General features: G+C 33.3%; 1 protein-coding gene across 4 annotated transcripts in view; it reads right to left on the bottom strand.

Annotated features, from left to right (window-relative positions):
* Robo1 (roundabout guidance receptor 1) overlaps positions 1–25,231 on the bottom strand; it is a 373,106-nt gene that overhangs the window by 58,799 nt on the left and 289,076 nt on the right. For all 4 annotated transcript variants that reach the window (XM_047564416.1, XM_047564418.1, XM_047564420.1 and 1 more), the window contains exons 7-16: positions 24,300–24,308; positions 19,804–19,928; positions 17,142–17,313; positions 9,975–10,180; positions 8,343–8,424; positions 7,994–8,162; positions 7,731–7,897; positions 3,396–3,517; positions 2,534–2,765; positions 1,353–1,474 (exon numbers count right to left, since the gene is read on the bottom strand). In XM_047564416.1, the coding sequence (XP_047420372.1) occupies positions 1,353–1,474; positions 2,534–2,765; positions 3,396–3,517; positions 7,731–7,897; positions 7,994–8,162; positions 8,343–8,424; positions 9,975–10,180; positions 17,142–17,313; positions 19,804–19,928; positions 24,300–24,308 (1,406 nt within the window). The remainder of the gene's footprint in view (positions 1–1,352; positions 1,475–2,533; positions 2,766–3,395; positions 3,518–7,730; positions 7,898–7,993; positions 8,163–8,342; positions 8,425–9,974; positions 10,181–17,141; positions 17,314–19,803; positions 19,929–24,299; positions 24,309–25,231) is intronic.

Below are 25,231 nucleotides of genomic sequence, written 5' to 3'. Positions count from 1 at the left end.
TTTGGGCCTTAACTAAGGATGCACATCAGAACTACCTAGAGGGATTTACCAAGATACACATGCAAGGGACCTGTCAGATCAACTGAATCAGAATCTCTGAGGGTGGTAGCAAGGCACCTGTACTGGGAAAATGATTCTACCAGTGATTCTGCTGTTGGTCTGTACTTAAAAATCCCTGACCTATACTAGTGAAGGTAGATATGTACCATGTCCTGTCAACAGACATATATCAAGGGGTGTCTACCTTCTAAACTCCGTTATGAATCAGTAACTTTATATCACCTTCATGAAATCAGTTTCACATCCTAACTAATGGTTTGAAATATTTACATGCAGAAAATAATATACTCGGTATCACTATTTAACTAATTAACTAAAAAAATGACTCAGACATCAGAGAAATACAGATCACTGTGCACAGAAATACATTTTATAGATAAAATTCTCCAGCATGTAGTATGCCTATGTAAGTTGAAAACGTACATATAAAAGAAGTACACATAAAAAAATTACACATATATTTTCTATTGAGGTTTTCCTGATGTGGTCTATCAATTATCCATTTTGACAGCACATTAAGATCATCCTATGACACAGATTCATTAACAGGGTAAGTTCAAACACAATCTTTTAGGTAAATCTCAAGTTTATATCTCAGTTTTTGATGCATGTTAGCATGCTTGAAAGTATTTGCTTAAATGAATTCATATTAAGACTCTCCATATTTATTGAATAGAGCTGCTTATTTCAGAACTATTGGTTTAAATCACTTGATAATACACTATGTATTTTAAAAATTTATACAAACATACAGAAACTGATAAAGGAATATTTCCTGAGACATAAAATTTTGTTCAGAAATAAGACAAGATTGGAATAAAAACAGGATTTCCACACACATCAAAATAATTTTTCCAACTTTGTTCAAAGGTTCTAAAATTTCAAAGATGTAAAAAAATAAAATACATTTTTAAAAATTAAAAAAAAAAAAAATTGGGGTAGAATGTGACTCCCTATACAGTCAATTCCAAAGTGCAATCCAATTGTGGAAAATATGTTTGACCATTTTTCATAGAGAAAAAAGTTACTGCCATTTAAATTTGTTGATTTTGTGAAATTGGATGAATTTGTAAGTTTTGTGACCATTTAGACTCTCTCTTGCAATTTTTTTTTTCAAATAACTTCTAGCAAAGAAATTACTTCACAAGAATACAGCAGTACGAAAGTATTCTTTAAATAATTGTACGTGTTGGTAGTTGGACCAGAAGATGGCGCCAAATATCTATAAACAATTTATTTAGTCTTGCAAGTAGAAGAGGGTGTCCATCAGTAAATTAGCACGTGTGTATTACCTTATATTCTTGAACCATTCCATTTTGAGTGTCTTCTGGAGGTGGCTGCCAACTGACCAGAATCGCTGTTCCATTTCCATCATTCTTTGATACAGTTACACTTTGGGGTGGGGCACTTGGTGCTATTAAATTGTTTTGGAAAGTAGATTATTAAAGTGTGTTACAGAATATTAACAGCAGGTAATTGATAATATTAATTAATAAAATGCTAATTATTAATTAATATCAGTAAATACTGAGTGAATTAATTAAAATTAATATTTAAAATAAAAGAGGATATGGATTGTAGATTCAATATCTGCATGATTCAAAGATACTACTACTACTTAAGCTATTTAAGTCTTAATAGTCCAAAACTACTTCTTTTCCTTCGACCTTGCCATTGTTATTTGCATTGTTATTGCGAATTTCCGTAACCAAAGTTATATAGATTATCTCCATGAAACGTGCCAGGACCTCTATTTGTACTACTTTGTAACCCTTATCTCATATCCCCCCCAACATGAAAAGTGTGAAAGATGAATGCTAATAACCCAATATTAGCCATATCCTACCATTAATCGAGTGAGTAGCAAGAACATATTAGGAGAAATTGCTAATGTGTTTATAGAGAATAGTTGTGACACAAAACTATTTACCTTTACATATATAATACTTTTTAATTTCTAGTTTTACTGGGTTTTACTGAAGGATTTCTTAGAGATATGAGGCAAAAGGACCAAATGATCACTCTGGAAAGTCCTGGAAAACCAAGGTGTTACCCACCTTCTTTATAAATCATTAATCAAAGTAACATTCAATAAATGGGTGGAAAGGCAGGCAAATTGAGAATGACTCCATCTTTTAATGTGAATTTTAGTTCTGGGTAAACATACCCTATCTATGTCATTAAGTAACACAAGGTTCAGGTTTGCACCTTTATGCTGTGTAGGTTGCTAATGCCAAGTCAACACTTTGGTTTTTGTAGCTGTTCTATTTAAACGCTTCTTAACAAAGTATGTTTAATAATATCAAGGTAGTTAAACAGTAGATTCTACTGTCAAGTATAACTAAAAATAACCCATAAAATTAAAAAAACAGTTAAACATTCAAGACACTCTTAACATTTTAACAACTCTAACTTAATAAAAGGCCAACAAATTTACTGCTGTGCACAGATAACACACACTCCATATACTTGCCTTCTTCTAAGGTTTTGGCAAACTTGATTTCACTATCTGCTCCTTGAAATTCATTAAAAAAAGGGCGAGCCTTAATTTCATAGTTGACTCCTTTTCTGAGATCAGGGATAACCACACTATTTTTGGTTGGAGTTCTCACTTCAAAAACTAACCACTCTGATTCACCATGGTTAGATCCAGATGGCCGATAGAGAATTTTATATCCTTGAATATACTGAGACTGTTGGTCCACCTATTAAAATGACAAAAATAAAAATGCAATCATTCATAGCTTTTAACTGCTTTGTTGCAAAACAAAAATTTAAGTGCAATGAAACACGTTTTTTTTCTATCAGGTTTCACCCTTTGTATTTCTAGTTCACCTAAGTTAATGCTTAAAAAATCCTTTATCTTTTGTATGGTGCTATTAATTTCTGTGCCTTATGAATAAATATGAAGCATCATGGCAGTTCTGAGATATATCATCTGGAGACATGAAGGTCAAGGGCATGTGTTTTACTACTTCCTGATTTTAAAAGCCTACTTAATACTACTTGGAACTATTTCTTAAAAAAAATCATGTGATAATGGGCCTATCACAAGTTGCAAATTCATAGTTAATATTTTGTGGGTTTTCTTCACCTGAGACTGGTAGTGTTCATTATTTCATTATACCAGGAAAAAGACATATATATAAATAAGGAGCTTCTATTGATTAAAGTCAATCCACAGCTACCATAACAAGTAACAGTTACAGATTACATGAGAAAGTTATCATTGGTATAGCAGTGAGCAACAAGCAGTTAAATAGTATATGTATTATGATCTCAGAGAAGTCACCCACTCATCAAAACTGAGATCAAATATTACAAGAACCACTCACTGTCCAGTGCACTTCAATTGACGAAGAAGAAAGGATGGTGGGGTTGTGGAGGTGCAGGACGACATTTCCCAGTTCTCTCTGGACCTGCTTGTGGTCCACGCCCTGACTTGTTGGTGGAACATCTGCAAGGATACAAGAAGACCCCGTCAGGCCCCGCACCATGCTACTGAACTGAAGCAAAGTCGCGTGGAACAGTCTTTTCATTCACAGCAACTCAGAAAAGAAGAATCATTGGGCCTAGGAGGCCAACCTGTGCTACAGATAAAATAAGAACATCTTAACCTTTTCATCAGGATCAGAAGACTAGGGACATACAGAGAAGGAGAAAGGAGGGGAAGAGAAGAAGCACAGGGCTGCAGAGAGCCCAAGGGCAGGAGGTAAAAAGGAAAATGGCAAAAAGTGAAGTGTGAGGGCTGCTCCCACCATGTGATCATGTTCTTGCTGAGAGTGAGGCAACTCGGTCCTCTCCGGGTCTGTTAGGACCTTCCAGGAGGATCCTAACTAGGTCAGGAGGAGAAGAACCAGACCACAAAGCAGAGCGGTGGGTAAGGAAAAGCAGAGAAACATGGGCAGCAGAAGCAAGCCCAGAAAGAAGTCCAGCAGCTACGTTTTATGTGATGGACCTGGTCTCTTCCCAGGCAGGGTGGGTGACGGTGAGGTGGCGACGATATGGGACAGAGAAGCCACCATTGAGGTTGATGAAGTAAATCTGATGAGATCCGTGAGCAAAGAGCACTTATTAAGATCACCTTAACTGGTGATGGGGTAGGTTAGTCATTGAATCACAGTAAAGAATGCTTCATAAAGAGTTCTGGATCTCAGGAACTCCAGAAGTTTAGCCATTTTGCAATAGCACACTGTGATGTCATTTTAGAAAATTTCATATTAGAAAAATTGAAAGTGATGTCTACAGATGTAATTTTGAGATGCTTATGAATTGATCCTTTTTAAATTTTTCTAGTTTTCTCCTGAAAGAAATGTTTTCTTAATTCAGAAAGGCTTTTCCCAACATGAAAACTGGACTGGCAGGAAACCTTGATACTGCTCTATCCAACAGCTACAGAGGATATTGAAATTCCCTCTATGCATTGTACAGAACTCACTCACTCTTTATAATAACTGGCATTTTCTTTTGGATACTCTTTCATTCTGTGTATGTGTATGTTTCCTTTAAATAATAGGGTTCGAGAATGTTTCCAGGACATGACATGTGGATATAGAATAGTAGCAACAGTGGTGACCACCACCCCATCCCAACAGTAACCACCATTACCACCACCACCCCCTCCCAGCTGCCAGCTTCTCAGGTCCTCTTCCTTGCAGCGTCCAGTCTTGCCCCTGGTGACAAGATATTAACTCCAATGTGACACAGGTCTGTCTACCTGACTCCTGAACTGCAAACCTGTGCCCTGTTTCTGTGCACCTTTAACTTTTGGTTCCAGCTCATTCATTGGTGCCTCCAGTTGGGGAAGACTCTTTGGCAACCATATTTCCCAAATGGTTACAGAAACTACTGCTCCCTTGGAAATCAATTTCCAACCAATCTTCCCTGAACTCTCTGCATGATTTCCTTCCCCTTACGGCTTACACATTCTGTAACCTCCAACAGAATTTTTTTTTCAGGTTCTTTCCAAGATTTCTACAATGACCATGATCCTCAGTTGGGTTGTACAGTGTCTCAAAAGCAGTCTAAGAACTGAATAATGAAGTATGCTTCCATTACTTTCACTTTTTGGTCCTTTTCTGTGGCCTGGAGTTAGAGGAATCATGTCTTTCCACATGGTAGTCTCCTAAAATATTAGGAAAGTATGTCATGCTTCCCCTAACTTCTTTCATTTGGGGCTAACCATGCCAAAAGCATTGCATTTCTTCTTCTGTGATGTGATCTTCGGCTTTTCATGCAGCCTCTCTTACAATATTCTCCTCTTAAAAGTCCATCTGAAAATGCAGTGCTCACAGCAAACATATCACTCCCTTCATGATCTGACCAGTTCTGAGTGAAAGAGAGATGATTCCTTGATCTAGAAACAACTCTGCTCATCCCAGCGAAGACAACATTGGCTCTTTTGGCAGCTACGTCACTCAGTGGTTGCAGATAGGTGTTTGAGTGGACTCCAAACGCTAAATCTGATCACCTCCCAGAGTACCAACATGCACAAACATCTACTCCTTTAATCCTGGAGTTTTCAGTCTACCCTTTTATAGCTAATTTTTCACTCCTCAGTTTAGCACCAGACTCTTTAGTTTGCTCTATTAATTTAAATCGTGTTAGTGCTGTCTCTTCATTCCAATCTGTCAAGAGATATTTAATTCTGATTTTGTCGCTTGGCTGACTAGTTATCTTTCTTGGTTTTATGATAGCTGCAAATTTTATGAACTTTATTTTTACTCTGGACACTGAAAGGAATACGTAACTATGGCATAAACGTTTTAAAAATTGAATCTTCTCTGCTCGTATATTGATTTATTTATTCTGTATGTTGATTTGTTGATTAATTTGTTCTGATAGAGATTAATTCAATTCAATCTGTGTCCAATCCGGAAGAGTGGGCTTATAGTTCCATTCTATAGGTAAAGAGACTGAAACTCAGAAAGACTGACTGACTTCCTCAATGTCACGTAGCTACAAGACTGAAGAGCTGTGAGGACAATTTCTTTGATTTTGAAAAGTTGTTCCTGTTTCCCTATATATCAGTTTCCATTTGACATAGATTCATTTCCCTTAAGTTGTTCCCCTAGCTATGCATACACAAAGGGAAGTTGATTAAAATTTTTCTTTTTAAAAAAATTAACATTCAGATAAAACATTAACTACCTCCCCATTTACAAATTAGGATATATATTACAAAACCATTCACATGAATGCAAGATAGAATCAGATGAAGTAGTAGTAAGTCAATGACCTTCAGGTAGAGTCCACTGGATAGAGACCCCTGTACTGGGGACAAAAGTTTAAATTTATTTCACAGCTGTCATAGTTTCTGCATTCTTTACAAATGCGTATCCAATATTGAAAACCTCAAACTGCCTCAGGGCGGGCTCCAAGTATATTAAAGCTCCTGATGAGGTGACTCATAATAGCAAATATAGGCATCTGGGTGTGTTGAATTCACACAGCCAGAGACAGACGTGGGCATGTTCTTCAGCTCAGCTTGCTTTCTCTTGAATTCTGAGGCAGAGTCCTTCCAAAAAGACTGTTAATACACACACCAGAAAAGACAAAATGTGCAGACCCCTTCTGAACCAGAAGAGTTGTTCTGGTCTTTCAGTCACCTTGCCCATAACCTGTTTCTTTCATCATAACTAATTGGCAATTTTTCCTTTGGAAATGTTAACTTATGAGAGAGATGTGATTCCCCTGTATGTTGGGAAAATAATTTTGTATTTCTAATCACCACCCTCTACGAATTACTTTTCCATGCTAATAAAAGAACAAGCATATTTTAACTGCAATGACATTAGGTTATAAGGTAAAGGTTGATTCAAGTTATTTGTTTCAATAGAATATGAGATTCTCTATCAGAACACTAAAATTATAAAATAAGCAAGAGAGTAAAAGGTAATAATAATTTGTCCATTGAAAGATAAAAATAATTTCTATTCACAAAAGATAAAAAGCTGTATCCAAAACTTAGTCCAAGTGAACAAAATTTTGAGTTTTAAATGTCTTTGAAACAACTTTAAACATGTCCATTTTTTCTTTGATCTATTTCTTCAACCTAGCTTTGACCAAAATATAAGTGTTTTCTATTAAGAGTCTCATATATCCTGGCTGACATAATCGACAATGAAAGACTAGTCAAACAGCATAATAACCTAAAATTTTCCCATGCTCTGTAGGAGGGTGACTGCACAGAGGGATTAGGAACAAGTTTCCAAATATCTCTTACATTTGTGTGATTTTGAAAAACTACGACTTGATTAAGGTGGAAATCCTGAAAATTCACCCAGAAGGTACCAAGTACTGAATTTAAACATAGTCTATTCAATGTTAAATACAATTACCTTGTAATTAAGATATTATGTCCATATATATCTATATTTTAAAATTAAAAAATGAATACAATACACAAACATTCATGTAATATTTTTCCCCTAAAGATTTGTGCTTTTATGAGAAATAGTTCTCTGTGTGTTATCAACCTTATCTTCATATTCCCAAACCAGAAAATAATAAAGTTTGTGGACACTGTGTCTGTGTATTTAAAAAATTAGTTAAGCAATTTGAACAGACTGTAAATGTACAATCCTAGCATTTAGTATAAATGATGCGCCTGTACAATTATAACTCTAAGGGTAAGTAGATGTCAACAGGTTAAGTAAATCAATATTTACCTTGTGTTTTCACTGGATCTGATATTTGGCTTGGATCACTAATTCCATATGCGTTAGCTGCCCTCACAAGGAAAAGGTAAATTGCATTAGGTTTGAGTCCCTTAATGGCAAATGTTTCTGTTTTCACATTCTCTGCTACGGTCTGCCAGCTGCTTCCAGATGCATGGCTAAGGACAGATATACAAGTTAGAACATGCATATTAAATGGGTAAATTTTTTTTTAAAAAAAAAAGAACAACCAGGAAACATCCTCTTCACTCTACCTGAAGGCTTCTATGATATAAGATGTTGGAGTTGCTCCTGAATTCAAATTTGGTTGCCATGATAAAGTTACTGTATTTTTGCTGACATCTGTGACTTCAGGTTTTGAAGGGGCACTGGGGATTAAATTTGGGTCAGTGGGTCTTGGAGGTTGAACTGGAACTCCAAATTCTAACAAGTGGGAAAGAGATAAAAGGAAGATGGTTATAGATATACAGATGAGTATATATACATGTAGATGACTTATCCACTCACCTACTCAGGGGCAGGACGTTTACCTCACCAGTTTACCATAAAGTAAACAGCTAACTTCATTTTCAGCTTCTTTATAAGGCAAAAATAATCATTTACCTTGGACTTCAATGTAAGCACTCCATGTGGCCTCACCACTGGGGGTCGATGCAGTGCAGGTGTACCGACCAGTGTCGCCCAGCTGTGGAGGCAGACAGAAGATAAATATTTGCAACAATCAAGAGCTTACTGGGCTGGAAAAGCAATTACAGGTTTGTATATGGTCCATGAATATGGATAACTGCATTAGAATTCGCTAAGCAGAAACGTTCCCTTAATTGAATATATTTTTATTGAATCCAAAGCAAAACATTACTATGAAGATAAGGGAAAAAAAAAACTTTATGTGGTTGTTCTCATGGTATATAAAATATAATATTAATTACATCAACCAAAAATTTTTCATTGACATTATTATCAGTACCAGGGACAATAAATAATTGCTAAGGCATATAATTCTTCTAAATGAAAGAGCTAATCTTTATGGTTAAATTATGTCTTTATGTTTAATAAGTCACAAAATAAGGCTTATTTCACACTTTATCAGAGTAATACCTATATGGATATATGAGATAAACAGATGTTGTAGAAAAAGAATAGGCACAAAAGATTTTCTTAGAATTTTTTTAAAGTAATCATTCTTTTTTTTTCCTTATTATTTTAAAATGAAAACTTGAGGCAGTCTAAGAAGTATGAAGCCAAATTCTTACTGGAATGTACACTCTCTCTCCTTTCTGAAAACAGAATGCTATAAAACAAACACAGGCCGCACATTCAATTTTAAAATTATTAGCAGCCCAATAAATCTCTATACTTCTGCTTACTCTAATAACTCTATCTTCAAGTACCATTTGATAACACAAGACTGTTGTCATCTTGCTCTGGCAATTGCAATAACAAAGTCACAACAGTTTTAACAAAAGAGCACAGCGAATTAACTTCTGTGGCATACAAAAATGAACTGTGATGCTAATCCAAAACTCCAAAGATGCCACCCACAATAGGTAATAAAGCTATTGAAATTTATGTTTACTGCTGTCAAAACTAACTCTTTCATATGCCTCAGGAGCTTGTCTGATCTTGACCTAAAAAGAAAAAGAAAAATCAAAACAAATACAGTCCTGAATGATCAGGTATGGGATGTGATGCCCCAGGAAGGCAAATCCCTAAATTGTTCCCACAAACTGTGAGCTTTCAATCATTGAACATTCTGATTTGGAAAGCTTACTTGGTGCATGCATTGCCTTATAGCTTCCTTTGCATGTACAGTGCTCTGGAATTGCAAAATGTTGAACCAAATACTCAAAATAGAAGAATTGTTCAAGTACACCACACATAAAATGGTACTGGAATATAACTTAGAAAATGCAATATGAAAAGACTGCATCATACCACTATTTGGAAGGTAATTTTTTCCCTCACAAATTCCCATCTACTTTCCTCAATAGGTAAGCTATTTTTTATCCTCCTCCATAAAACATATAAAAATTACTTTCCATGGGTTAAATTATGAGTCAAATCATCTCAAGTGCACACAGTAAAATGCCTGAAAAAAATAAAGCATCAAATAAAAAATATATTCATGCTTTCACTCTCAGTATTTCAATAATGCTAAGATATCTCAACACTTGTTCCTGAAGACAAGAATAAAGTGGAACAATACAGGAAGTCCAGGTTGTCACTGGACGTTACCTTTGCATATCGGATTTGCAGCACCCCTGTCTCCAGTTGTTTGATTCGAGAATCTTGGGTTGAAACAAGGATTCCATCCTTTCTCCACAGAATCGTGGGCACTGGACTGCCTGTGGCCACACAGCTGAGGACTAAAGTACCATCCACAGCTACAGTCTGATTCACAGGACCTTGTCTAATGACTGGGGGAGGCCGGTCTGCAATCACTGCCAGAAGAAAGAACAGGAAATAGATTTCTGCAACTGGAAGCAATTTTCTAATCATCCAAGCAATAGCAGTTGCTGTAGGCTTTGAAACAAACTGAAGATAATTAAACAAATAATTAAAGTAGGAGACATGCATTATTCAGGATGCATTTATATGATGCACTGATTCAGAATATTAAGATGAGATACAATATCCTCCTTTCAAATGGCCAACCACTGCTGCATTATCAAGGAACCTATTTACGAGTTCAAGAACTAAATAAGGATTGTGGATGGCAAAGTAGATAAGTAGTAGTGCAAGTGGAATACTGTAAACATGAACAAACACAACACAAAACCAAATAAAAACATTTATCCCAAGGAAACACCCTAGACAAATTTTAATGAATGAAAGCCAATCTAACATTTCAAAACTGTTTGGTGTTCAACAACAACAAAATGAGGGTACCAGGCAACCATATGGATTTAAAAGGTGCTCTGGACTTTCATTTACACATCAATAGGATCAAACTCCCTGTGTCCATCTATCTTGGATTTTTTTTCTATTAAAATATAAATGGGTGAAAATTATCCAACTATAACAAATTCAAAGAAACTGGAAAATCGCCCAAATCAGTTGGTTGGCTGATCCAAAGATAACTAACTCATCATGATGTCCAAACTTGTCAAATGTCATACTCCTATATTGGAATGCTCAGAAATGGCAAAAGTACTTATAGCCATTCTGTTACTTCATAATAGATTTAATGTATTATGAAAAGAAACAATGAGAAGCACTTTTATCATATATAGATAAAATTACTCTTATTATATAAAAATTCTACTACCTAAAACTTTGCTGAGATCAAGTCATTATTTTAGGGAAAACCTGAAACAAGTATTAGGGAATGAAAACAAATCCTGCATTAATTAGGAAGATGTTTCCAACTCCTGATTTAGGCAGTTTATTTGTTAAATAAATAAAATAAAATTTCAGAAAAAATTTTAAACTATCAAGCTGTAAAACCCTAGATACCAGTTAAGAGTTAAAAAAAAATAAATATTCAAAAGAAAACTCTAAGAAGTTACCTGATTAAATGATTAAAGGAAGCCAATTGCCAGAATAACTAAATTTTGGATGCAAAAGTTTACAAATCTGGATATGTCATTTTCAAAGTTTTATGCACCAAAGATTTTCACAAGTTAGAGTCACACTTCAATTTGTTCCTCATTTATCATACAATAATTATTAATTTTGCGCATTCAATGTTTTTTAAGAGAAAGCAATGGCGTGAAATCAGCAACTGTGTATTTTCACTCTACTCTTCCAATTATCTTCTATGCCATTACTGGTGTGAAATTTGCTAATACCACAAGGTGTATTAGAAGACTGAATTTTGAAACTTGGCAGGAGTGTTTAAGATACTACATGGTTGAAAAATATAAATCACAGTTCCATTGGTTAGAATTTTTAATCTTTTCCACACTATCTGCAAAGGGTTGCTAATAACAAATTAGAAGTCCTTCTTGATATGTATGATAAAAAAATATTTCACTGCAATGGGGTTTTGTAAGACTTCCTGTATTCCTTTCATTATAGGAATGAACATGTATTTTCAGACATTAATTAAATTAGTAACAGAGTGCTTCTTTATAATCAATTGATTTTAATTAATTCCAGTAAAGGTGTGGTTACATTTGACACTCATAATACATAGAAGCATTCCAACACCTGGAATTTACTCAACTTCCTCTATGTCTATTTTCCCTGGTTATTTGCATCACATTTAGCATCACTCATATCTCCATTCCAACCCAGTTTACTGGTGCAGTTTGTCTGTCATCTATTTCTGTGATTTCCACTGGGTAGTTCAGAAAAATAAAGCAAGAAGAGGATCAGCTCTATCATCTGTCATATGACTTTGGACAAGTTCTTTAAATTCTCTAAGCCTCAGGTTTTTTTTTAACATGTAAAATGAAGATAATAATATTTGTTCTTAATAGCTCAGGGGATTGCTGTGGAGGTTTAAATGTAATAACAGATATGAAAATGACTGGTTAACTGCAAAAGACTAAACATTTATAAATACTTGTCCTTTTCTATAAAAAACTAATATGTCAATCAGAGCTGAAAGATTTAATAGTTCATTAAGGTAATTCAGGTTTTTAGGTATAGAAAATAAAATAACAAATTTCAATAAAATATCAATGAAATATTTAAACTTATGAATACCTGTGCAGTACATTTATATGTCAAACCTAGAATTTAAGAGACACATTTCAAATTGGGATTTAATATCATATAGGGGAATTATTAGAACGAAATATCGGGAAATAAAAATAGGTAGAACACAACATTTACTGTTAGGAGTGAACTATCTACTAGAAATGAATCCCTAATTCACAGTGTTAGTTTTTCTTTGTTGTAGTAAAAGTTCTATGGCATGTCTAATCTCAAAAATACAAGCCATTTGTGATAGTGTCATGTGGGTTCGCATGCAGGAATCTTTGCTTTTAATTATAATTATAGAGAGATAATTACAGATACTTTAGAATATTTTAGCATAGTTTTTCTTTTTGCCGAGTATACCTATAAAGCCAAAATCTTGTCCCAGAGCTGCAGAGCGGCAGACTGGTCAGGTTGAAGCTCAGGCAATAAGCACAGGACTGGGCTCATCGAGCCTGCCATTGGGACCCCCAAGGTGGGCCAGAGGCACTGTAGCCCATGCCAAGGCTAGTCAGGTAAGCCATCCTGTCACCCTGAGTCACCTGCTCTGCTCACTGCAGATACACACTCCACACAATGCTTCAGTTCTGGACTCCCAAGCAGGCACGATCCACTGACCTCAACCTCCTGGAAAGCTAGGATTACAGGCAAACAGGAAAATGGAAGTAAGGCAGACCTGAATGGAAGTTCAGGCTCAAGGATTAATAGCATTAATTCTTTTCTAGACCCTAATTAGCAAAAGTTGGGACCAAAAGTGTTTATCCACTGCTATATAAACCCCTAGCCTAGCATACTCAGAAGGCAACCCTTGTAGGGTCGCCCTTGGCCTGTGGAGTTCTATCTCTTTTCTTTACAGATGAATAAATCGCACTCTTAGACTCACTCATCCTCCTGGGTGGATTTCATTTTTTGAATTCCCAACATAAGAACTCAGAAAGAAGAAATTGATGGTAAGCTGCTGGGGTCTGCTGCAACACTGGAGGCCAAAGCCCATCATTAAGACCTGCAAAACGTTTCTAGGCTGCAGAGGTCTGCAGCTTACTCATACCCCACCAGCCAGCAGAAGCAGAGAAACTCTGGTTTTGTCTTTATACAAGTTTCTTTTTGAAGCTGCAGTTATAAATGTGTGCGCACATTCATAGAGTCAGCATATAAATATATGCACACACTCTATGATCTACCTCTTCTATATTATGTAGTTTCCACAATAGTAATTAAGTGGCTGTAATCCACATAGCATACTGTGAAAACATTTTAAATAATTCTAAATTTTTGGAGCCAGTACATGTATAATATGTATCATAGAGAGGAGCAAAAAGTTGATTTTCTGACTGAGACAATCCTGATTTTGAATTCTTACTTAATTAAGAGCTAACTGTTCCATTATGTGTTTCTTCTAAACACTCAAAAAGTATCTGTTGAGCATGTAACATGTATTCAACCAAGGATTGACAGTGGATATATATTCAATGTGACTAAAAATTACCAATCTCATGAAAGTTAGAGTCTGATGAATATAGGAAAACCAACAGAAAAAACAGGAAGTACGGATGCAATCTGTGCTCATATGCACAGGGGTATAAAAAATTTATTTGAGGAGTAAGGGAATGCTTCTCAAAAGAAGTAGAATTTCATGTTAGTGGAAATAATGTGCAGAAATCTAAATAGAAAGGAAAAAGCAGAGCAAGCATAATATAATTAAGGAAGTAAGCAATACATTATTCAGAGCTAAGCCTGCAGGGTATGTTCATGATTTGTCAAGTACATTTAAAGACCATAAACTTTGTTCTGTGAGCACCAGGCAATCAAATAATGAAAATCTGTGTTCTAAAAAATGCCCTCCATTATTTCTTGAAATTGAAGGGTATCTACAAAAATTCTAGTCAACATTATATATGCTGGTAAATTATTAGATTCTTTCCCTTGGAAGTTAAGATCATGATGAATACTTTGACCATCACCAATGCTATTCACTGTACTGGAGGTTATAAACAATATAGGATAAGGAAAGGAAGACACAAGTGGTACCACACTGAGAAAGAAGTAAAAGTGTCTTTATCTGAAATTTACAGATATTGTACATAAAAATTTCAAAATAATCTATGTAAAATATTTTCAGAAATAATGTGTGGATTTAGAAAAGGTGATGGACACAAGAGTCAGTTGTACAATTAGGCAATTGCCTCAAATAATCCAATGATGAAACTTAAAAAAAAAAATTGATGAAACTTATAACATACATATATAATCACATCAAAAATCATAAAATACCTTAAATTTAATACTACTACATTATATGCAAGACCTCTATCCAGGAGACTATAAAACAGTACTGAGAGAAACTTTACAAAATCTAAACAAATTGAAAGGCACGTGTGTGATATATACCATTTCTTTGAATTGAAAACTTCAAATTTGCTAAGAAGCTTATTCTCCTTAAATTATCCAATAATTTAAATTAAATCTAAATTGTTTAGGTTCATATGTATGGAATTTTTACAAGTTGATTTTTAATTTTATAAGGAATGCAGAAGATTTCCAACAAGCCTAAAATAATGAAAATAAATTTCGAGATTAACACTACCAGTCCTTAAGACTTACTAAAAAGCTACAATAAGTAAGACCATATGTAATGGCATAAATAGATCACTGGACCAGAGGAGAGATTACAAAACCTTCACTAACCTATGTTCATTTGAATTATGATAGAATGCCACTGGAGTTAGGGAACGAACAGTCTTTTCAATAAATGAGGCAGGAACAATTAGATTTCATATGAGAAAAATTTTAAAAAATTTGATCCCTGACTCACACCATACACAAAAATTAATTTGGATGGATCAAAAACTTGAATCTCAAAGGAATACATAATAAAGTTTCTAGAAAAAGACTATTTGTAGCCTGAGGGAAAAATAGGACAACTAAAAGCACTAAATTGGTCCTTATATGATTAATTACTAATCCTTAAAATAACCATTAAGAAAAAGGGAAGAGGGGCTGGGGATATAGCTCAGTTGGTAGAGTGCTTGCCTTGGGTTCAAATCCCCAACATGGCAAAAAAAAAAAAAAAAAAAAAGAAGAAGAAATAATTACAATGCATATATCTTAGAAAGAAATGTATTTAGATGAGAAAATGAAAAGACAAAAAATTAGTACATATGTCCACCAAAATGCAAACCAAGAAAATTAAGTGCATGTGTCCATCAAGACTATATAAGAATATTTAGCTTTACTAATTAAAACCCTAAACTGAAAACGATCTATCAGTAAGAGATCATAGAATTAAATTGTGGCCTATTTATGCAATGGAATATTACACAGCACTAAAAGGTGAATGAACTATTGTTATATACATGGATGAATCTCACTGAAATTCTTTTGAACCAAAAATGTTATAAAATAGAAGGTTGTATACTACAAGAGTTCACTTAGTTGAGTTTCCAGAATAGGCAAAACTGATCAATGATGACGAAAGTGTGAAAGGTCATTATCTCCGCAGAGAGAGGCTTACTGACTAACAATGGAAGCCTAGATTCTATGGTCCTGGAAATGCTCCATATCTTGATCTGAGTGGTTATTATGTGAATAAATTAATCATACTGTATTTGCTTACTTGCTTAATAAATTAATCATACTTTGCTTACTTGACTTACTTTACAGTATGCACATTATATTTCTGTTTACATAATTCGGAAGAAAAGAGTGGTCTAGGAAAAAAGTTCCAACAACAATATGGAAATGTAATTTGGGAGTGCAATGGACAAGAAAGGATAGAATTAGTAGGTTACTGCACTATCAGAATGCAAGTAATTAGAACCAGGGTTTAATAGTTGTAAAATCAACCTAATGGATTTGAAAGATTATTGAATGGATACAGTGATAAGGAAGGATGAGTGTTAAAGATGACTCCACAGTTTCTAATTAAAGAAGGAACTGCTACTGTATGGAATATTTAAATCATTATCTGAAGTAAACAAACAATCAAGCAAACTGAACGCACAGAGCAAATGTCTTTTATTATGGATTCTCTTCTTTTACTCCTGTTCTACCACCATCTTGGAAAGACATGTTTCTTTTTAAGTATGTTCCTTCCTCTATTGTTTAGAATTGAGGGTGAAAAAATAATTTCAATTGCTCTAATAAATTTAGTTTTAGAAGCAACAAACTTCTTACCCGTATTATGCTTTCAGTTCTATTTTTAATTTGGAAGGATTTCCTGATTACACATAGACTATATATATTAGGTGTATTATATAGGCTTCCAATGATTTTTGAAAAGCCCCTTGTAATTATCTCATATATTTATAGCTATTTTCCTTATGTAGAAATAAATGTGTATACATATATATTTCATGCACATATTTTTTTTCTTCCATCTTCCAAATTATTGCTACTCTCTTATAATTTTGAGATTATTCTCTATTAATCATATTTTTATATTTGATATTAATCCATCATGCTCAGAGAAGCTGATAAACAAAATAACATCAGGTCATTTATACTATCACACTATCACTGGTTGTGAGTTGTTAGACTTTGGATTTATGACCAATTCATTTTATCACCTTAATTTAGAGGAAACAGAATAGTCAGTAATTTACACTAAGAGATTACAAAATAACTTTTAGGCTTTCAAAACATGAAAACATTCCTACACACAACTATAAACTTTCCATGTAAAGTGGTAAAAAAATACATCTACTGATGTTCCCTGTAGATCAAATTGAATGCTTTGGAATAAATGGTTTACATTACCATCAGTAACTTCCAAATATGCTTTCGTGATGATGCTTCCAGCAACATTCAAAGTCTGGCAGATATAATAACCAACATCAGATCTCTGAACATTAGTAATAGTGAGGTCACCAGTCTGGGAGACAGAAAACCGGCTGGATGATTGTGGTGGCTGGTATGAGAAAAGCAAATTCTAAAGCCAGAATTTGGGAGGAAAGAACAAAAATAGGTTAAAGGCAAAGCTACTTATATTCACATATATCTATGTGAACATGTACAAATACATACACATATATGCAGAAAAAAACTCAATATTCTTTCATCACATATCCACATATAGGGATGTGCACATGTGCAAACATCATTAAACATACATGGAATTTAATAATGCAGCCCCAAACAGGATCATATAAAATTTTGAATAAATCTCAATGTTGACATATTGTTTTATAACTATTAGTTTTGAAACAACACTAGATGGGACAGTTTTGAAACAATATAAGGTTATTAGGTATCGTCAGAATAAAAGATTTTATATATTTAAGCACACTATAACAAAATCCTTCGTTCACATTTTCCTACTAGGAAAACTCTAAGACCTTTAATATAGAAGCAAAATTAGAATTTTGATTCTTTCTTATACATTATGATCGAGTATACCATTTTGGTACCATGACCAGTATCTCTTTAGCTGCACATTATAAATGTTCAGGAACCTTAACAGTTACATATCCAGATTCTCACAGTAGAAGGTCAGAATTTGCCAGGCACAGTGGTGCATACCTGTAATCCCAGCGACTCAGAAGGCTGAGGCAGGACTGCAAGTTCAGTCAGCCTCAGCAATTTAGCAAGGTCCTGAGCAACTTAGGGAGACCCTTCTCAATAAAAAGGGGGGAGGTGCTGGGGAATGGCTCAGTGATTGAATGTTCCTCGGTTATTTAATAAATAAATGATAAAAATAAATAATAAAAAGGTAAGATTTCCTAGGGTAGATTTCTTTTAAATTTCTATATTGCTTTTAATCAAAAGATCATGCTTCTTAGGGTGTACATTTCATTCATAATAATGAACCATCCTCATTGAGGTTCATGAAATAAAGAATATCAACTAGGCATCTAATCAAATAAAGTTGCTTGCTTTAAAGAGTTTTGGTATTTTTTAGTATACAGTTTCATTAAAGCTAAATTAGTGTTCCATAGACACATAAAATTTTGTAAAGAAAAAATTTTTAGAAAAAAATAATGACTTGTATCATTAAATCAAACCAAACTTTTTTGGAAATTTAAGCTGGAGTTTATATAACTTAAGTGAATCATCTATATATTACTCTATTAAGAAAAACTTCTAGTGGATTCATTATTTTTACTATACAGATTTTCTTCTATAATCTACTTCCAATTTTTCCTGCTGCATTGTATTGTTCTATTTTATCTTTAATTTGCTATTAGTAAATTTAGTCCTGGAAGGCCAAATGGAGTATCCTAGACTCTAGCATAACAGTGGGACAAAAATGATAGTTTACATACCATAAGTCAATATTTGTCTATCAAAGTAAAAACAAAAGTGAACTTGAATGCATTGCTCATAAAAAATTATTGAGTTCCATCAGTAAACTACCTGTTTTTTACTTATAAGAGTATATTACAAGTAAGACCATGAAACAAAACACCTGAGATTGATTCAAGCAAAAATAAAAATGGCCAGGAATAACTGTATTAAAATGAATGAGAATCAGTTTTTTACAAGCATTGAAAACAAGTGAAGGAAAAGGTTTTGCTTTACTGAGGAAGGCAAGTAATTAAGAAATGAGATAAAAGGATAATTTAAATTACTTTAATATTTCTTCTTTATTACACTGAAGCCCGAGTCAGTTTTAAAAATATAGATCTCTATATTCTAGTGTGGATAGAAAATTCTGGATTATAAAATATTTAGAAATTAGGATTAATGGTAAATGGTGATCAGATCTGACAGTTTAAAAGAATATACTGAACTATAATTTAAATGATATCAATGTTAACTAATCATCCCATAACACCTATAAAAACAAATATAGTAAGTAATATGTAATTCTAAAATATATAAATAATTGCAATAATAGTAATATGATTAATATAAATTAATATGTTAATATAATGATATATGTTATCAATTATGATTTTGCAACCAATTTTAATTCACTTGTGACAATTTTGTTAGATATTCATAGAACTGAAAACTTGGAAATTAATTTTTAAAGAGAATTTCACATATTTTGAGGATTCAGAAGACACGGCACACTCCCCATGCTTTTAAAAAAAAACACACTATTTTAAATACATGCAAATCTCTTAATGTAAAGGTATAGATACTTGAATAATAGAAATGATAATTCAATTATTATGTTGAAAAAATAAAGAGTGATTTTTTTTAATGTTGCTGAAGTGGAAATAAAACTAATACACGATATGACAGTAACTTCTATATACCACCCTGTGAACCAAAAGGAAGCAGGCAAAAACTGCTTTGAGTGAGAATTAAGGCACAGAAAAAAAGCTGGCCTCTTCTCATTCTGAGAGAAACCAGTTTCTGGATTCTCTTAATGGAACAGTTAGATAAGTATACCATACATTGCTTTTTTCTTCTTGTAGATCTGGCACCCATTTCTACTGATTAAAAAAAAAAATCTAGTAAAAAGTTGTACCTGACTCCCTTCTCTCCTCCAAAATATAGCTGGTTGAGGGTTTCCAGTTGCTTCACACTGAAAAGTCACAGTTCGTCCCAAGGCAACAACCTGGTCACGAGGTTTCACAACAAAATGTGGAGGTTCTAAGGGAGATGAAAAAATTACATTGACTCAAAAGCATGCAGTTATGATCCCAACTGAGGCAGTTTCCTGATAACCCTAGTGCTGCCTTTATTTTATACAACACCTATGTACACTAGTAATATCAGAGCAATTTTCACCCTTAATTGCAAGTTAAACTGTTAAGTGCCTATTGACAGAATGAAACAGAGTGGTATTGTGAAGAGTTTTTTTTTAATCACTTGACCTCCTAAGATCAACCTTCAAATTTAAAAGAATTCTTGAGCTACAATTTGACCCTTTACATGCAAAGAATACCTGAAATATGTATGAATAAATATTATCTTTTCTCATTTAGAGGTGCTTAAAGGTGAATGAACTTTAATCATATACATGAGGACCTTCTGATGCAGTCAGGTCCTAAAATTACTTTAATTTAACTCAAAAGCTCCTGAAATGCTACCATGCAAATTATAACCATTTAAAATCTTCAGTCCAATTACTTGAATAGAAATGAATTTAAAGCAATAGTGCAGTCAAATGCTTCCTTCATTTACATAGACAAGGGCATGTTCAAACAGAATATATATGGAAATGAGGGCAAATTTGAAACATCTGCTCATCCTGACATTATAAATACTGCCAGCTTTGTCCAAACTGTTTGATTTATACAGATTTAAATGGCCACTTCATTCAGCAGTAAATAGAGTGTCAGAAATTTGTGTCAGTTACATTGGGTGCAATGGTAGCTGAAAACATTAGGTGTGCTGACCTAGCACTCCTGGCTCCCCCCACTGAAAAAAAGCTTGTTTTGGGGTTGAGTTTTGTGGATGGAAAACTATGCACTGAATCTAAGTCTTTTACCTACTGTTTACACTCTTGCAATCCATTTCTTACCAGCTATCTGAAACACCTAATTATTCTCTCTTGTTTCAGTTCACATTCAAGTGAACCAATGTTTCAAGCCAGACTTCTAGCAGTTTATAGGACAGGATTCTTCTAATCCACTTTTTAAGGCTTTTTCATTATTTCTAAAGCTTTCTTTAAAAGTATTTTCAAGTACATATGTCAGTCACTTAAGGTAGCTCACCAAAGTAAATGTAAATCAAAAATTATATTCAGATTAGATGCCAAATGTCACTATTCTGCTCACAAAAGTATGACTTGTTACTAAAAGTCAATATTCAGTAGGATTCTTTCTCTTGCTTAATCAACTGCAGCAAATGTATGTATATATATATATATATATATATATATATATACTATATATTATATAATACACTTATAAACTTAGGAATTTACAAAAAATAATTGACATAGTTGGCCTGCCATTTACTCTGGGTACTTAAATATATAGGTCATAAAGAAACACTAACTCTAAGGTCTATTTAATATGTATATTATTTATAAATATATTTAAAATATAAATTCCTTTAAAAAGGAAATATAAAATGACTTGTCTGAGATTGTATTATGGCAAAACTAAAGAAAGTTATTAGAGCTTCTAACTTCTAGATTAGTGTGCTTTCTTCTACACTTCTTTTTTTTTTTTTTTTAAGAAAATTGAGGTTTAGTAGAAATTATACCATTTGACTAGAAAATTATAGGAGACCTGAAAAATCAGGTCAAATGCTTTCAAATGTCCTCTAACTTATAGGGAAGAAAATACAAAGTTAGGAGATACAGTTTAAGTTCAATTTGGTAATGTTGAAGTTCTAGCTTATAATTTCTTTTAAACTGTGATTGTAATTGAGTGGTTTACTCATGAATTTAACAAACACTATAATTACCCAGGTATAATAATAGGCATGTGCATCATCGTTCCGAGTTTTTCCTCCAGTACAAATCCATACAGGAGCATTCTATTCCTTACTTAAGGGCCGGAATAATTGACACAGAAATCAGACCAACAAATTGAAAGGACTGAATGGATAATAAACTAACTCCAGACTAGAGTTTGGTGTCCTTCAATGAAAGAAAACCAAGTGATTAATCAGATGAGTGGGAGAATATGACTTTCCAATATGAAGGGAATTTGAGTAGGAAAATATAAATGTTCAAACCACTTAGTCAAGCAAAAGCTTCGGGTGGTCTCCTTCCTAAATCTCAGGAGCATGTCTAAGAATGTGTGCCAGAATCTGTGTTTCTTTTATAAAATGCCAGCTCTCTTCAAACCTCAAAGACTTGGTTGGGAACAAGGCATACAAACCCTCATGCTAACTACATTTATCCTGAAGCGATCCTTCTACACAGGATATTTGCCTGGAAATGAATTTACTATATTTGTAGGCATATTCTCAAGCCAACATCAACAGTGACATCAGCCACAAGACATGTCTTAGAAATAAAACTTTTAAAAATCCTCTCCAGCCAACCTCAGTGACACACAGGGCGTTCCAGTTACTCAGCAGGCTGATGAAGGAGAAATGCCTTGAGCCTAGGAGTTCGAGGCCAGCCTGGGAAAGGTAGCAAAACCCTTTTTCCAAAAAACAAAAAATACAAAAATCCTCTACTTGCACATTAGACATCAGATGTAGCTATATCTCTAAGAAAAAAAATTAATGGACTAAATTTGATTCTATTTATCAATGTATTGTAATTACCTATCTAGCTAGACTGAGGCCATTAATCATATGTACCTACTTGATGTTTATGAGGATATACTAGAGTTGTAAACTTGCTACAATCAAACTGCATAATCATGCTACCAATGTCATATATGTTCAGTGTTGAAAATTTGAAATATTAGACAAAGAGGAAAAACAGAAAAGCCACTCATAATTCTACAATGCAAATTGGATCATATGGCTTTAAAATATTCTCCTATAATATCATTATAATGACTCTATAATAATCAATTTACAAATTACCTTAAATTATTTAACCACTCAGATTCTTGTCATTTTCATTTTTAAAGACAGTGATAAGATTAACACCCTTCTCAGAAAGATATTCAAGATTATTTCCTAGATGTAAAATTATAGGGTCTGGAAATATGCAAAAATCTAGAGCGCATTACAAAATAGCTCACTTGTGCTCAGGAATATTTTTTATAAACTGAGATTTTTAACTAACAAACAGCACACAAATTGCCTTTTCTCCCAAATTTTACCAACACTGATCATTAATTAACATCATTGATAAACTAAGAATAGATTCTCCTCTTAACATTTTTACCTTTATGAGTTTAAGTGTTTTTCTTTACATTACCTTGTCAAAGATGTCCTATTTGTTTTGGATATTATATTCATGTTTATTTATATTTTCTTTTTAATTTCTAAGAACTGTTTGTAAGCTAAAACTTTTCATATCAGTTATGAATATATTTTTTATTAATACTCCTAATCTGTTTAGGTAAGATTTTCATTATTGTATCAATAAAATTATATAACAGTATTATATAATACACCATTACATATATAATATGTAATATATTATATAAATATTCAATTCCATTTTCACTCTATACTTGAATGCCTTTATTATTTTTATGTTTAAATTTTAATCCATCTATAATTTTATACGTATGGTATTGTAAACAAAGCTGTTTTTCCCAAATAGCCAGTGACTGCATCACAATTATATCTGTATTAATATGCAATGTCACTTTAGTAATATTTGTGTCAATTTTTAACTTAGAGAATAGTGAGAAAGGACCTTTTAGGGTGAAAATTATCCTCTGATATATCCTTTAGCATAGCACACTCATGTAAAATTCTCTGAAAATGGTGCTCTAGCAAGCTTACAGAATAAAAGGTCCTCCTAAGGTAAGTGCTTAGAAACATGAGAGCTCTTTATTTGTAGAGGGCTAATGTCTATTAAAATAAATTTTGATAAACCGTGGGCATACCATGCAGTTATTTCATATAAAATGAAATGAATCTGACACAGAAATGAAAATGAATGCAAGAAAGCTTGAAATGCAAGGCTATTCACCCACAGAACTTTAATGACTATTATTGAATTATAGCCGTAAAAACTCAGAGAGACATGAATTCATAAACATTTGGAATTTAAAAAACCCAAATTATCTCTGGACATATATTTTTATTTGTTTGCTTAATCTTGTAAGATGTCAACTGAAATAGTACTTTCACCAACAAATCCTATTACTTATTTCATCACTTATATAAGAGGAAAAGAAATTAAAGGATGCAGATCATACATGATTTAATAAGACATAAAGTTAGCAACCCCATTACCTTTACTCTTTGCCAGTTACCCATACTTCCTGCAGACTTTATTCTGTGCAGTCTGTCTTTGTGGCCAATGACAAGTGAAACATGGAGGCTGATTGGTTGAAGGACATGGAAGGGTATGGATGGAAAGGGGAAGAGAAGTTCCAGTCACAGTGACACGGTGATTAGAAGATGGCGAATAAAATGTCAACTTACCAGACCCAACTAAAACAAAACAAAACAAAAAAAGAAAACATGGAATAAATAAAATTAAGGAAACATAAAATGAAACAGAAAAAGTATAAGATTTGACTTAACAATGATCCTTCTATTAATGTAAAATAAAGAACTTGTTAATATTTGGATATAATAAGCACACTATGGATGAATATTTGTTAGCATTTCAAGTGTAATTATGAATAATTTTAGAAAAATAGAAACAAATCTTCAAATCTTTACTATGATTAAATGGTAGAGCTATAATTGATGGTAACTATGGAATTATAAATCATTTTTCAATGATTCTACATTTTGCTACCAGATGACAGGTTAGATAACTATACGTGTAATGGATTTAAAAACACTAAAAATCTTAGCCACTAACGCTACACAGAAATCAAAACTGAGCATCTTTTAAAGATAAGTAATGTTAAAACCCACAACTCTATTATCAAATTAACTTTCATTCATGCTACTAATAATATTCCACTAAGCTTATGCTTCTTACATGTGAATAAACATACAAATCATCAGAAGATCCGGTTAAAATACAGATTATGGTTACATGGGTCAGGGGTGTGGCCTGAGAGTTTGCATTTCTAACAAGGAGAAGATGCTGTTAGTCCGTGATTATAAGTCAAGTAGGAAAGATATTTTAAAATATTGCACCTAAACTTTTGCATATTTTAGCTGAAAAGATCTATAGAAAAATGTGAATAAATTACAGGAACAGAAAAACTTTTATAACCCTAAATATAAGTCAAAATCACATTACTTGCTTTCAGTGCTGAAACACTGGGCATTTTAATATAGAAAACTCAGATAATGTATGTTCAAACTACTGTAAAACAATTATTTTGTTTATTTTAGAAATACACATAATTACTGTTAAATGCAGAACTTTTTCACAATAGCACAGTCAAAACCCA

This window comes from Sciurus carolinensis, chromosome 9, assembly GCF_902686445.1.
Source record: "Sciurus carolinensis chromosome 9, mSciCar1.2, whole genome shotgun sequence".
Classification (NCBI taxonomy): domain Eukaryota; kingdom Metazoa; phylum Chordata; class Mammalia; order Rodentia; family Sciuridae; genus Sciurus; species Sciurus carolinensis.
The sequence above is the reverse complement of the archived record's forward strand: the minus strand, read 5'-3'. Positions and strand labels throughout refer to the sequence as shown.